This window comes from Pyxicephalus adspersus, chromosome 8 (assembly GCF_032062135.1).
Source record: "Pyxicephalus adspersus chromosome 8, UCB_Pads_2.0, whole genome shotgun sequence".
In the NCBI taxonomy this organism is placed as follows: Eukaryota; Metazoa; Chordata; class Amphibia; order Anura; family Pyxicephalidae; genus Pyxicephalus; species Pyxicephalus adspersus.
The window spans coordinates 6,177,880-6,192,686 of NC_092865.1; the positions used below are offsets into that span (position 1 = coordinate 6,177,880).

The 14,807-nt window shown below is 39.2% G+C and overlaps 1 protein-coding gene across 5 annotated transcripts in view; it reads right to left on the minus strand.

Moving 5' to 3' along the window:
* KANK4 (KN motif and ankyrin repeat domains 4) overlaps positions 1-14,807 on the minus strand; it is a gene marked incomplete at its 3' end in the record, with an annotated part of 85,673 nt that overhangs the window by 25,065 nt on the left and 45,801 nt on the right. For all 5 annotated transcript variants that reach the window (XM_072419389.1, XM_072419387.1, XM_072419390.1 and 2 more), the window contains 1 exon segment: positions 5,610-7,286. In XM_072419389.1, the coding sequence (XP_072275490.1) occupies positions 5,610-7,286 (1,677 nt within the window).

Genomic DNA, 14,807 nt, shown 5'->3' on the forward strand with positions numbered 1-14,807 from the left:
AAGGCCAGAGCACTTACCTCTGAGCCTCCCTGCTGCCACATAAATCAAATTCCTACAATAAGCCATTTGTGCAGAAATCAAATATCTATATTTAGTGAATTAAAGATGGTCCAAAGTTGACCAGTAAGCATGGTCTTGCTAAACAAAGTCACTCCTAATTGTTTTTTATCAAGAACTTACACATTGAGTACACATAGCGTTTCTAGTCCTGACGCGTTTTGCCTCTTGGGCTTCCTCAGGGGTACTTGTGGAGACCGATATACACACTACATAATGAGCAGGATAAACAATTGTGAAACATAATCCATATTATAGTTCAAATACAAAGCCAAAACCAACTTTAAGGGTTTCTCATACAGTTTTGAGAAACCCATAAAGTTGGTTTCATTGTGTATTTTGTACCAGTAAAACTTTACTATAACTTGATGACAGCTAGACTACCTTGACACACATATCTATTGGCCCCCAAACAAAACCCTTCTCTTTCCTATCCTCTTCCTGGATATCTAAAATAGGCAACTAATGCAGAACAGTTTTCTGTTAGGTGTTTCTTAAATTCATCCTGAATAAAAGAAAAGGGAGCAGTTTATTTTGCAGCATCTATTGTGACTTTCATCCCTTAATGGAAGTTGCTGGCAAGTGCACTCTGCGTTTCTGCACAGCTGGGGATGACATTTGTCAGAATATACATAACACGAGAGGACGCAGAGTGCGGCAGGCAATTTCCCATGTACTGGGTGGGTGTATGATGTTTAATTTTAATGACAAAATGGAAATTATCTAATTGCCGCATACAAGCAAGGAGTTTGTCATAAAAAAAGGGAAATTCTTTTATTTATCAAACCAAGACCCCCAACACTAAACCAAAATACTCTGATCCCTAGATAGCCAAAAGGCATGGAATTCCATCATCTTTTACATGAAAAGCTTTTTCAAGCCAAAATCAAGTTAAAGGTCACATGAACCACCTGTACATTATAATTATGGGACTGATTTATTAAAGCTCTCCAAGGCTGCTGAGGATACATTTTCATCTGTTAATCTGGATGATCCAGCAAATCTGGAATGGACTTCTTAAAAGTCATTTGGTATTTGTTAGCAAATGTTTTCAGTCCTGGACCAGATCCATTCCAGGTTTCCTGAATCACCCAGCTTCACTGATGAAGTGTATCCTCTCCAGCCTCGGAGAGCTTTAATAAATCAGGGCCTATGTTTCCAATTAAAAATTTTGTTTATGTCAGCTAAATACATTCTGGGTGCATCAAAACAAAAGTTTATAGAAGTGTTTTTCCTGAGAAAGTAGTTATAGCCTGGGTAGAAAGACATGTCACCTGCCACTATGCTACAGAGATGGACCTTTGCTGTGTGGAAGCAGAGATCTTTCTGCAGAGGTCTGACATCACCTGCTGACCCCCAGCTGGAGCTCCGCAATCAGTAAAGATTTCTGTTTGAATAGCTCAGGTGGCTCAGTGGTTAGCACTCTAGCCTTTGCAGCACTGGGTTCTAGATTGGAATCTCGGCCAGGGCACTATCTGCATGGCGTTTTGCAGTTACTACCCGTGTTTGTATGGGTTTCCCCCTTTATTCCAAAAACATGCAGTTAGGGTAATGAGCTTCCCCCCAAAATTGACCTTAGACTGTAATAATGACATATGACTATAGTAGGGACATTAGATTGTGAGCCCCTTTGAGGGACAGCTGGTGACATGACTATTGACTTTGTTCAGCGGTGCGTAATATGTTAGTGCTATATAAATACTACGTAATAATAGCTCTAGCTCCAATGACTCTTGATAGTTATGTGAACGTTTAGCAAATCTATCATTTGAATTAAAATGGAGTAAAATATGCTTTTATGGGTATACTGTATAAAAGGGTGCAGTAGATGAGTTTGAGCCAATCCGGTTGTGCAGTCTTACAATAGTTCAGCTGTACTTCCGTCACAGTGTAATCCATAGCTTAAAATCTTACACTAATGTTTGCTTTAAACACACTGGCATGCCTGGCTTATCTGCTCATATCTGTAATGCAACTCCCTTAAGAGTGGAACTGCCAGGGTGGAAATATTTAACAAATAACTTTGGCTGTTGACCTGTCCGGTAGGATTTATGCGAGAAGATTAGTTGGAACTCCTTTTTGGACAGATTTATAAGAATTTATAGATTTCTATGTAATGATGATAGAAACAGGATAACCATGCACAAAAGTCATCATTTGCATTGGTAAACTTCATGATCACATGGCTACAAAATTGGTTTGTTAAAGGGATTTTATACTTTAAAAGGGAACTTCTGCTTAAAGGTAAACTTTAAAATTGTACTACTGAAAGACACACAATGGACGCAGCTCACAGGTTATCTTTTTTTTTACTGATCATCAATGTAAGCTGACCACTTACCACCAGATGAGCTTTCTCTTTTGACTACTGTAAAATTACCCATCTCAACTGAAAACCAATGTAAGGTGACCTTTTGCTACTGAATACTAAATCAATCTAGGAGGTGGGGGAAGTATCACACAAGAGGAGGGGCAAATGCATTGGTGGGTAAGTAGGGAGGCTTTTACGAGACAGATGAAGACGGGTATTGTGAAAAGATGGGTTTTGAGTGCTTTTTTAAATAAGCAGAAAGTAGGAGCAAGCAATAGGATGAGGAAGACCATTCCAGAGAGTCGGGGAAGCTCTAGAAAAGTCTTGGAGCCATGCATGTGATGAGGTTATGAGTGAGGAAGTCATTAGTAGGTCATTGGAGTGAACAGAGTGGCTAGGGGGGTGGGAAGGCTGTGTATGGGGCAGGTGGGTGGGAAGGCTGTGTATGGGGCAGGTGGGTGGGAAAGCTGTGTATGGGGCAGGTGGGTAGGAAGGCTGTGTATGAGGTAGGTGGGTGGGAAGGCTGTGTATGCGGTAGGTAGGTGGGAAGGCTGTGTATGGGGTAGGTAGGTGGGAAGGCTGTGTATAGGGTAGGTAGGTGGGAAGGCTGTGTATGGGGTAGGTAGGTGGGAAGGCTGTGTATAGGGTAGGTAGGTGGGAAGGCTGTTTATGGGGTAGGTAGGTGGGTAGGATGGATAAGTCTGGCTGCAGCATTCATAATGGTTTGTAGAGGAGAGAGTTGGGTTAGTGGAATACCAGAGAGGAGGAGGTTCCAGTAGTTGAGACAAGAGATTATAAGAGCGTGTACAAGGAGTTTGGTGGTCTCTGGGGACAAGTAGGGGTGGATTTTGGGGATGTTGGGCAGGTGAAAGTGACAGGATCTGGAAATGTTCTAAATATAGGGGGTAAATGAGAGGGGAGAATCAAAGGTGACACCACAGTTAGACATATATCAGGCAAAGATTTGGAATTTGAGAGGGGGATGATGATGGGTTCGGTTTTACCCAGGTTGAGTTTCAGGAATCGGTCAGACATCCATGATATGATGGCTGACAGGCAGCATGAAACCTTGTCCAGGACTGAGTAAGACAAGTCAGGGGTGGACAGACAGATTTGAGTGTCATCAGCATACAGATGGTAATTACTGAAAATAATGTTGTATTCTAGCACAAGGTTGTTAACCAATAATCTGCCTTGAATGCCAACTACTCAAATTTCTTATTGTTTTATGTTATTTTATCTACGTTATATAGATAACACTATAATGTGACATACATTGAAGCTGTAATACATAATATGATTGGCTTCCTAAAACATGAAAATTGTTTAAGGAGTTTTTCTAATATAAAAAGTCTAGAAAGACTATTTTATAGTCTTTTTTTATTTGCAATAGATTATGGGAATACTGTAAAATGCTTGAATTAAGGTTTATTGAGTTTAACAAAGTTATAAAGATTCCTGGGGTTACTTGTTGCCTGAAGTTGCAGAAGCAAATTGATTTCTTTCTTTCACATTTACATTATTTTATTTTGAGACTGTAATTTCTCTCTAGTGGTATAGTAGGTGAAATAGGATAATCCAGTTCTTCCATATAGACAGAGTAAAAAAAGAATGATTATCTTTAGAAGAAGTACCTTTCACAGTGTAGTACCTTGCTTCCGAGTTTTGTTCACTGCTTAAGCACCATAAGCCAATGCCGAATGTAGCTAATGTTCTACAAAGTTTTATAAGAACATACCTGCCTGGAACACAGTGTGAAGTCCCAAATTCTGACTCCTACAGATTCCTCTACAAGGATACAGGAAGGAAAACTCTATAAAAGGTTTTATAGGTTTCCATGTGCATTTTGCATTCCGCAAAAATGTAATATTAATGTGAGAAAACAAACAGCTGCATCATGATGACACGCATAGGCAGATAAAGTGATCATGGGACCCAAAATTCCAATTCTGATCAAATAATATAGTTACATTGGGCCTGAATTGAATACATTTTCATCAGTGAAGCTGGGTGATCCAGCAAACCTGGAAAATCCATACTAGGAAATCCATTCCAGGTTTGCCAGATCACTGATGAAAGTGCATTCTCCCCAGCCTTGGAGACCTTTCAGAAATCAGGCCCATTGCACCAATATTTTAGGGAATTTGCTTCCAAAAAAGGTGCAGTATATCCTAGGTTTTTTTTATGATACTTTTGAAGATCTTGCAGGTTGTATTTTGTATATTGCAGGTTGACAAACAGAGATCCAAAAGCATTGGTACAAGGCTTAAAGAAAAGAAGTAAACCCAAAAACTAGCCAAAACAAAAAATACACTTACCTTCAATCCTGCAAAGCAGTCAATATGTCTGGAGGGTTCTTCCATCGGGTCCCACGTCAGCCCGGTATCCGTCTTTGGGCCGGCACACTAGGCGCCACTATCTTCTCTCTGTTCTTCTGGGTTCTTCTTGCTATGTCACCCAACGCACGCATGAGATCGGGTGACATAGATGGAAAAAAAACTTGCCAATCTAACTGAGCCTGCAAGCAATTTTTTCCCCTTTTGGCATCTCGGGCATGCGCAAAAAGAGGCAGCCAAGAGCCTCTCGGATGCAAGACGTAGGTAACCCGGGAGGCTCTGTGCTCCCATTCATTCTCAACTGCCTAGGCGATCGAGAATTAGGGGTCGGCACCTTTTTTGTTTTTTTAAAAAAAAAGGGTGTTGCGCACAAGAAAAAACACAAACATAATTTTTACCTTACATAAAAGTGTTGTCTATCATTTTATGTAAAGTGAAAATTTTAGAGTTTAGGTATGCTTTAAGTCTAATAAGAATTGGGAGGGGTCATTAAAATTGTGGATGTATTACAGGCCCTAGATATTAAATATCTAGAAGCTAGGGCAGCATGGTGGCTCAGTGGTTAGCACTCTGGCCTTTGCAGTGCTAGGTCCCAAGTTCGAATCTCAGCCAGGGCACTATTTGCATGCAGTTTTCAGGTTCACGTGTTTGTGTGGGTTTCCTCCCACATTCCAAAAACATTTTAATTGCCCCGCCGAAAAAAAATAGTACTTAGACTGTATTAAAGACATATGACTATGTAAGGGACATTGTGAGCCCCTTTGAGGGACAGTTAGTGACATGCCTATGGAGTTTGTACAGCGCTGCATATGTTGGTGCTATACAAATACTGTGTAATAATATTAATGTTTGAAAGACCAATACCATTTTAACATAAAATAGAAGAGTAGGTGCCTCTTGCTTACCTCCTAGTTGGAGTTCGGTCTTCTCAGGCACTCTTGCTGGTGCTGCCTGAGAAGAATATACAGATGACAAGAGGTTAAGGGAATTAACCAGCTGATTCTGGATTGAACTTAGTTTGGAAGCTGGTTGCCTTATGGCGCTTGCCAGGTCTGGATATCCATGTTCCAGACACGTCCATTGCTCCTGCAGAAGATCCTGTATGCGTTTTACATACTGTCCAATAGAAGCATCTGTGGGTGCTTGACTGCTAGACGGGCATTGTTTGTTATCAACCAGAACTTCATACCCACAAGCGTTGTTGTCACACATTTGAAGCACATGGGTTTGGGAGTCTACCACCTCATGAACCGTATCACCTTCCACAGCATCAGTCTTTGTTACATTCTCTGTTTCCTTTTCACATTCGACAACCTTCTGATCCATCGGTACCTTTGTATCAGTCAATAAGTCTGATGTTTCACCAGCATGCTCAGATATTTTATTTCCATCTTTAGTCTCATCTGGAGAATGAGTCAGATCTGCTGGCACTACACCACATCCCACCGACCGAGTCACAACTAAAATATTAGCATAGGTGTTTTTGTCTAAACTTTCTTTCTTGTCCTCAATTTGGATTTCCTCCGTGTTAACTGCTGCATCTTTGTACTGTCTCTCTATGGATTGTCTTCTTGCATCTTCCATTGTTTCCATCATCTTTGTCAGATCTCCAATATACACATCCTTTGCCTTCAATTCAATGCTCTGTTTCTCAACAAGCACCCTCAGATTTTGCACCTCTCTGGTTCGGTCATCCAACTGCTCATTCAATTCTGCAACTTGCTGAGTGACATCTGAATACAGGGAGTTATTGAAATTGTTGACGATTGACTGATCATTAGCATCATGTATTCCATTTTTAATGTCCTCAGCTTTGCTCTTACTTTCAGAAATGGTCAATTCCACAGCTTCTTGCTCTTTTTTGGTCTTAACGGATTCAAGTTCAGAGTTTAATTCATTGTTTTCCTTCTCAAGTACAGATATCGTTTGTTTTAGCTCAGGGATAGTTTTCAACTGTTCTTCGAGATCCTTTATTCTCTTAAATGCAGCTACAATCTGCTCATCAGAATATTGGGAGCCTGTAGGATCTTTCATAAACTCCAGCCTGCTTTCACTGAAACTGCTTGTGGATTGTTGTGGTTTTGAGTACCGACTTTGGTCTGAAGAAGATGTGCTTTGTGGGAGGCTGGCTGGAAGGCTAGAAGCTCTGGCAAATTGGGGCCTATCTCTACAGCTGCTAAAGTCTTCAGGGGCCAAATCTCCCAAGGGTTTGTGAGCATCAAATATATTATCCTTCCTTCTATAATTTAGCTCATGCACGTATCTCAGACGTAAAGCAGAATCACTTCCAGAAAGTATTTCATCCTTGGGTCCAGCTCTGTGGCTACTGGGACTCCAGGTATTACTGGAACCAGATGAATAACTCTGTGAGCCATTGTCTGGAACACTAAAGTTTCGGGGAAGAGTGCTAAACTTGGACTGTTTAGCCCTTCTGTGGATGTGTATTCTCTTGATGGTATTACCCCTTTCGATATCATGCACATATTTCAAAAAGTCAAGGTCCAAGTGAAAGCCATAAGGGGTCTCTACAGAATAGGAAACACGATTTTCTTTCTGCTCCGTCTTTGATGAACCATTTTCTCCTATAGGGTAAAAGAACAGAAAAAAAAAACAGAAATTAAAATAAAACATACGTGAAAGCTTATTCACCTACCAGTATGTGGTTAGAGACTAGAACACCATAGGAAGATTTACTGTATATGTACAAAAAGTAAAACTACATGCAGATATCTCAATTAAAAATCAGGCACCCCAGTGTTAGAAGGCAAGAGTGCCTAACTTTCTATCTGCATTTTATAGTGTTATAGATTGTAGAATTTAGTTTCATTTTTAAAAACATCATATGTATTATTGAAAACAAATACTAACACTGGTATACCCCAACTGTATATCCTATTCCTTGTGTAAGCAAAGAGAAGAATAAATATCTGAATATTTACCCCAGTTGCCCACAGTACATGTGTACATCAAGAGCTGTAAATTAGGGATCAACTTTACACAACATTTTAATTGAAGCTTAACTAAGGCATGGTTGGTGTGGCACTATTATTCCCATTGACAGAAATGAGGGGGCACGTTTCCTCCCAGTGATAGCAATGACTAGTTCTAGCAACACCAACTTTAGGGCATTATTTATATGGTTTTAAAAAAGGTAGTCCTTCTAAATGAGGGACACTAAGGAGCCATGATGAAGCCATTGTGTGGCTACCAAGCCTCCACAAGGCAGCAGTTCCCAAAAAAGTATATATAGTAGAAGTTAGTCAGGTCCAACTGGACTTATTCTTGTAATGTTGAGAATATTTCACTGCCATCCAAGCTGCTTAGTCAGATTAGAACAGATAAAACTGTACAGTAACAAGTCTTTTTGAATGTGACTACTAGATATACGATGATCTGAATAAACAAGGACCTTCAGACATACCCTGTGCATCCTCCACCTTTTACCATTATCAACTTGTATTTATTACAAGTTACTAACTGTCCCTCAAAAACACTAACAATCTAATGTCACTACTATAGTCATATGTCATTAACACAATCCAAGGCCAATTTTGGAGGGAAGCCAATATACCTAACTGCATTTTTTTAGAATGTGGGAGAAAGTTGGACTGCTCAGAGGAAACCCACACAAACACAGAGAACATACAAATTTCTTGCTGATAATGTCCTGGTCAAGATTTGAACCTGTGACCTAGTGCTGCAAAGGCAACAGTACTAGCAACTTTAACAAGCCCTGATGAATGGAAAGCTTTAAGACCCCTAAATTAAGTTTGTTGTAATTAAATTTTATTCAGACTGTTACATATCTTTTGGACTCTGAAACAGTAATGTGGGGCTAATCCATTTCTTCTCTCCTGCCTTTGTAAAGCTAGGTCTCTGGTTCAAATCCTGGCCAGGATCCTATGTGCAAAAACTTTGCATGTTCTCCCTGTGTTTGTGTCTGTTTTCCTCCCATATCCAAAAACATACAGTTAGGTTAATTGGTTTCCCCTAAAAAAAAAATTGCCTTTAGACTGTGGTAATGACATATGACTATGGTGGGGACATTAAAATGTGAACCCCTTTTACGGACGGTTACTGACATGACTATGGAATCTGTACAGCGCTGCATAATATGTCAGCACTATATAAATGCAAAATAATAATAATATTACACTGTTTAATAGGGAATGTCTGATTGGTTGATTTAGATTACTGCATTTCATGCACGACAATGACTACAGTGCTGCACTCACCACTGACAAAATACAAATGCACCAGAATTCAGAGCATGCTGAGAACTTGCAGGACACTCACAAGGTTCAAATTATTTCTTTCTGTGTGAGTTATAATGTAATAAAAAAATTCACTTTAGCAATAAGTCTGTTCAGAATGATTAATTGGGATGAAGCATTAAAAAGACAATTTGTTTAACAAACTTTAATTAATCAAAGCCGGGTGGGCTACTAAATACTGAAGTGCAGAAGAATTAGATAAATAGATTTAATAAGCAACTGAAGAGCAAAATGCAGTTAATTTAGTTCTCTCACATTATTGCTTTTATACATGGCTAACACTAATTTCACATTCTTAGCATCTCTCAGGACTTGGTAGTTAAAGGAAATCTTGATACACAGCAATTATCTAATTAAAGTAATCTGTTCTTGTTAAGGGCCATTTTTGACTTGCGGAAGACCTCAGTTTTCTACCGCAGATTTAATCTCACTCTTGATCACTCACATTCACCAGAATGGGAGCGTTTGGGAACCACTTAATCCATGCTTTTGTATGCAGCTGCGGGTGTGATGGATTGCAGTGTGGTTCCTGAAAGCAACAAGCTGCTTCTGGCCGCACAGTTGATTTTCCTCCTCTGGAGGAAGAACAGCACCTCAAACGCGTTTAACCGCATAACAAAGGTAATTCATACAATGCAGACAGATTCTCATTAAAGAGGGCTGTATGCAGATATAGAGGGAGTAGATATAATGCAAGTCAGTGTAACTTAGAAATACTGTACACAGCAAACCAGACCACAACCTCTTCTCAACAAACCCCACCCAGCTCATATCATGCTCTACCCCGAGGATTTAAAGTTTACTTAATATTAGGTGGTTTTCATGCTCCTAATGGCTGCAGCTCAAACGTCCATAATTATGCACTATTTTCATATCAGAAACTATGCTTTAATGGCCATAGACCTCTTTTCTCAACAGGTAACCACAAGTTATAAAAGAAATTTTAACTTCTTCAAAACAAAGAAATCTTCTAGTGCTAGATCAGACTGTTCGGCCTCATTGACACAAGCGGCTAAGCTCACGTTTAACCATCGCTAAACCATTGCTTGCATTAGGAAAAACTTCAACAGTTGTAGCAGCATTTGTTAAGCTTCAGTTACCGCATGGTAAAAAAAACAAAAACCAGTTGCATGCAGGTGGTGAATGAATAGATATTGCCCAATACATTTTTCTAAACGACTTTTAAACTTTTTATTGACCTTTCTACTGTGTAGTCTAGATACAGCAGACAGAATCTCACCCATAATCCTTTAGTAAAGGAATCTGAGCATCTTGAAAGCCAAATAAGTACTGGATGAATGCTAAATAAACGCTGAACAAATGCCTAATCAACCTTGGTATACCATTCAAAGCTCCCATCATTATGGTGGCTCAAAAATAAGCTGCTGCTTGTGTGAATGAAGCCTAAAACACATTATCTGTTTTATTTATTTTATAATTTATTTTTATTAAGTCTAGGCTTATTTAAATTTGTAAGGAGGCAGGCAGAGTGAATTACTAGTGCTGACAACCATCCAGCACAGGACAAGCTGCCAAACTTCAAAAAAGCACCCACAGCTCTCATTACCTATTTTTAGAAAATGTTATCCATATAGCATTGGTGAAACCCAAATCATGGCTTTTATCGCTAGATTTGTCACCTTCGGGAAGATTTCTCCTTATTTCCTATCATGCCTCAGGACAGGATAACAGAATAACTTTTCCATAGGGCATGGGGCATTATTATTTTTTTTCCAATCTGGTGATATTCAAAACATTTGTCAGTTGTGTTTTGCTGTCCCCATTAGATTCTCTTCACTCTTATTTTGGTGATACAACAGGGAGTGAAAAATTAAGGGAAATGCCGCCAATTTGGTCAAAACAATTAGAAAAATTCATTTCCAGGTTCACTTTTAACAGCGCAACATCTCCAAAATCCACTCTGTCTTTTCATATTCATCTACCCGTCTTCTTCTGCCTCCTAAAGCCCCACTACTTCCCACCACTTCATATCTCCTTCCAATTGTGTGATACTTACCCCACCTCCTAGATTGTAAGCTCTTCGGGGCAGGGTCCTCTCTTTATCCTGTGTCACTGTGTTTGTCCGTCATTTGTTACCCCTATTTAATGTACAGTGCTGCGTAATATGCTGGTGCTCTATAAATCCTGTTTATTAATAAAAATAATAATACTATAATACAAATAAAATACAGTATTGTTTACTTCTGCTCTGGGACACGCCTTGAATTTATTATGCTGACCAGAAAGACCACAAATAAACTATTCTATATCTGATAAATAATATTTGAAAAGATGTCACAGAACAATGTTCCTCATGAGAGATATAAAAGAGGATTGAAGAAATATTATTGTACCTTGTTGTCTACAATATTTATGATAATGCATTTGAGTATTGCTATTTAGAATTCCGCATACAAATTGTACATGAGCTACTTTATTTCAAATGATATTGTTGTGTATCTGACCTTCATATTTTATTGATGTCAGCAAGGACATAAAGTAGGCCTAAGCCCAATCACTGAATTTGTTTATAACCCTGTGCTGTACATTTCACTATGGCTGTGCAACGCAATTCCTAAAAAAGCAATTGCGTTGCCAAGCATTACATTCAGCAGTTAAAGTGGACCTAAACTCAACATTTTCACTTTACATAAAAGGGTAGACAACACTTATGTGCAAAGAAAAAATGTTTTGTTTTTAGGGTGCAGCACCACCCTTTTCAGTCTTGATCGCTGGTGCAATCAAGACTGAATGGGAGTACATGGCCTCCCGGGAACCCTACGTCACCCATCCTGGAAGGCTCTGGCTCCTGCTGCGCATGCCTGATCTAGACTACATTAAGGGAAAAGAAATGCTGATCGCACGCATGCACATGCTCTCTTTTTTTTCCCCATTACAGCGGCTATGTCACCAATCTCACACCTGCGCAGTGACCTGGTTTATTAAAGCTCTCCAATACTGGAAATGATAGACTACTATGAGTGTACCAAGGTGATTAAGCAAACATTGAATGGATCTGGTCCAGAACTGAAAACATTTGCCAACTAATATGAAATTAATTTAACCTTCCTGGCAGTCCGATTTTATCAGTGCTTTTTAATGTCAAAGCGGTACATTTGACATTTAAAAATACTTATTTTAAAATTTCCCGCCAGGTCCTGCCCCCCAGTGCACCGCCACTGCGCACTCACATGTCCCATGCCCAGGTTTTTCCAAGATAATCTATCTTCTACAGTCATGAAGATCTTTAATAAATAAAGGCCATTGTGTTAACACAAAACCATTGTAGGTAAAAGAACTTATAGCAGACCTTAATGCACTTAAAGGGGATCACTACATTTTCAACATTATGTAAGGGTGTCTATCGTCACATATCACTGCTGCTATTTGCACATGTCCAAAATTAGGCATGCGTCATCAAGGGTTTTTTACAATTTGTAAAAAAATAAAATAAAAAGTAAACAAATGCTTGTTGTCATGCATTATCAGTGTGATCAGCGCTTGTTTTTTTATCATACATTTGGAGGAAGACATGTCGCCTGATCTCAGGCTTGCGCAGTGTGAGATAGGGAGATGTCATGAAGAACCGGGAAGAAAGAAGATGGAAGCCAAGACAGCGAAGGATTCACTGCACATGGTTTGAACACGGATTGTGGGCTTTTACCAAAATTTGGGTAAGCAAATAGTTTTTTTAATGAATGTTCCACTTTAATGTCAATTCAAAAAATGCTTTAAATATTTTTAAATATGCAGGCCTCATATAAAGAATAATGGATAATTCTGCCATGCAGGTCCTTTCCTGTTAAAGGGTGACAGTTCTCTCCCAGTTGTGCTGCTGGGCTATTACCCTACCACACACTTGGAGGACTCTGCATGTGGCTGTGGAGAAATGCACAAGTAAGGGGAAAGAAAAAAACACTATTTCTGGGAAAAAAAACTGAACAAATGTGTGATACACATTTGCAAGCTAAAATATTACCTACTATTGTAAATGAGCACGGTTCATTTTAAGTCCAGGTTTCAGGCAAGGAAGAAGAAGGAAATGAAACTAAAACCAAGGAAACATTTTATCAGTGTTATTTTTAATTACATAACAAACTTAAAACAAGAAACTAAAAGCACAACACGCCCTAGTGCCTCCATTTGTGCCAATCTGATTGTCAGAGAAAAAACACTGTAGCCATTTTAATCTTCCAAGTTTTAAAATGACATAAGTTTTCCGGGAATACAGGAAATATCCAAGGGATGAAATAATCAGAGCAAAAAAGAAAAATGATTCCCTTATCTAATGTCCTTTTTATTTATTTATTTATTTTTGTTTTTTTACAAAAGTAGAGTTAACGTTTAACCAACCCCTAAAAATAACTCTTCATGATCAGCAACTAGGGGCGCTCAAAGATTTGCCATTTGCCTACTTTGTGCTTAGTGCATTGGCATTTCCATCCCAAAAGTTGGAAGGTTTAACAATGTTATTGGGACTTGTGATAGGAATTACAACATGCTACAGTAATGGCCAAAAGTTTTGGCAGTGACACAAATGTGTTTTTCAAACTCTGCCGCCTTTGTATTTTTAGATTCATTTTTTACATTGTTCCTCATTAAACCATAGAAACATTATAAACATTTCATAAGCTCCATGGGGTTTTACGGACAAATGCATGACATTTCTGCAAAGAGAATAGATTTGCAGTGTTGACCTTCCTTCTTCTTTATAACTTCTGCAATTCACTGTAACATGCTAAGTATCAGCTTCTGGTCCAAATCTTGACTGATGGAAATGTATTCTTTCCTTGGAGTTATTCACAATTTGAGGGCTTCTGCTTGTCCATCTGCTTTTTGAGAATTGACCACAGATTCTCAAAGAGATAAGAATTTGGGAAGTTTCCTGACCATGGGTCCAAAAATTCAATGCTATGATCTCTGAGCCACTTTGATATCATATATGCCCTGTGACATGGTGCCCCATTATGCAGGAAAATACACAGATGATCACGAAATTGCAGCTAGACTGTTGGAGAAGTAACTCCTGGAGGACGTTGTATTACCATTCTTTATTCAAGGCAGTGTTCCTGGGCAGCATTGTGATTCCACTCCCTTGGATAAGAAGCAAGCCCACACATAGATTATCTAAGGATGCTTCACTGTTGGCATGACTCATGGTAGCATTCACATTTTCTTCCCCGGACAATCAACTTTCCAGATGTCCCAAATAGTGGGAAGGATTCATCAGAGAAAATAACTTTGCCCTAGTTTTCTGCTGTCCAACCCTTGTACTTCCTGCAAAATATCAGTCTGTTTTCGATATTTTTCTTTGCTGTCCTGCTTAACACAAGGCCGTTGTCCAAACGTCTTCCCCTGAATGGTACCCACCTGCTACCAATATTGAACAAGCTCCGCAGTGGTGTCATCGAAGTTCTGTAGCGGACTCATCAGGAGGAGACTGTCCTGGCTCTTGCTGGACATTCTTGGACATCCTGAAACCTTCAACTCAACCTTTATCACAACTCACCTTTTAAGTTCTTGAGGATCCAGGAAAATGTTCTTTCAGGTGCAATATTCTTAGCAGCAATGTCCTTGCATGGGAGACCATTTTAATGCAAAGTGAGTATGACTCCATGCGTTTTTATGGAGGTAACCATTGCTAACCCAAGACAATCATTTCAAGCACATCTGCTCTTCTTTTAACACAGTCAGACTTTTTTTGTTTTGTTCTGGTTTAAGCAGAACAGAGTTAAAAAAATAAAAATGTTTTGTTTGACATTTCGCTTTAAGAAATAATTTTGGGATCAAGGGTAAAAGGTTCAGGTAGACATGAGGCTAAAGCCCAGC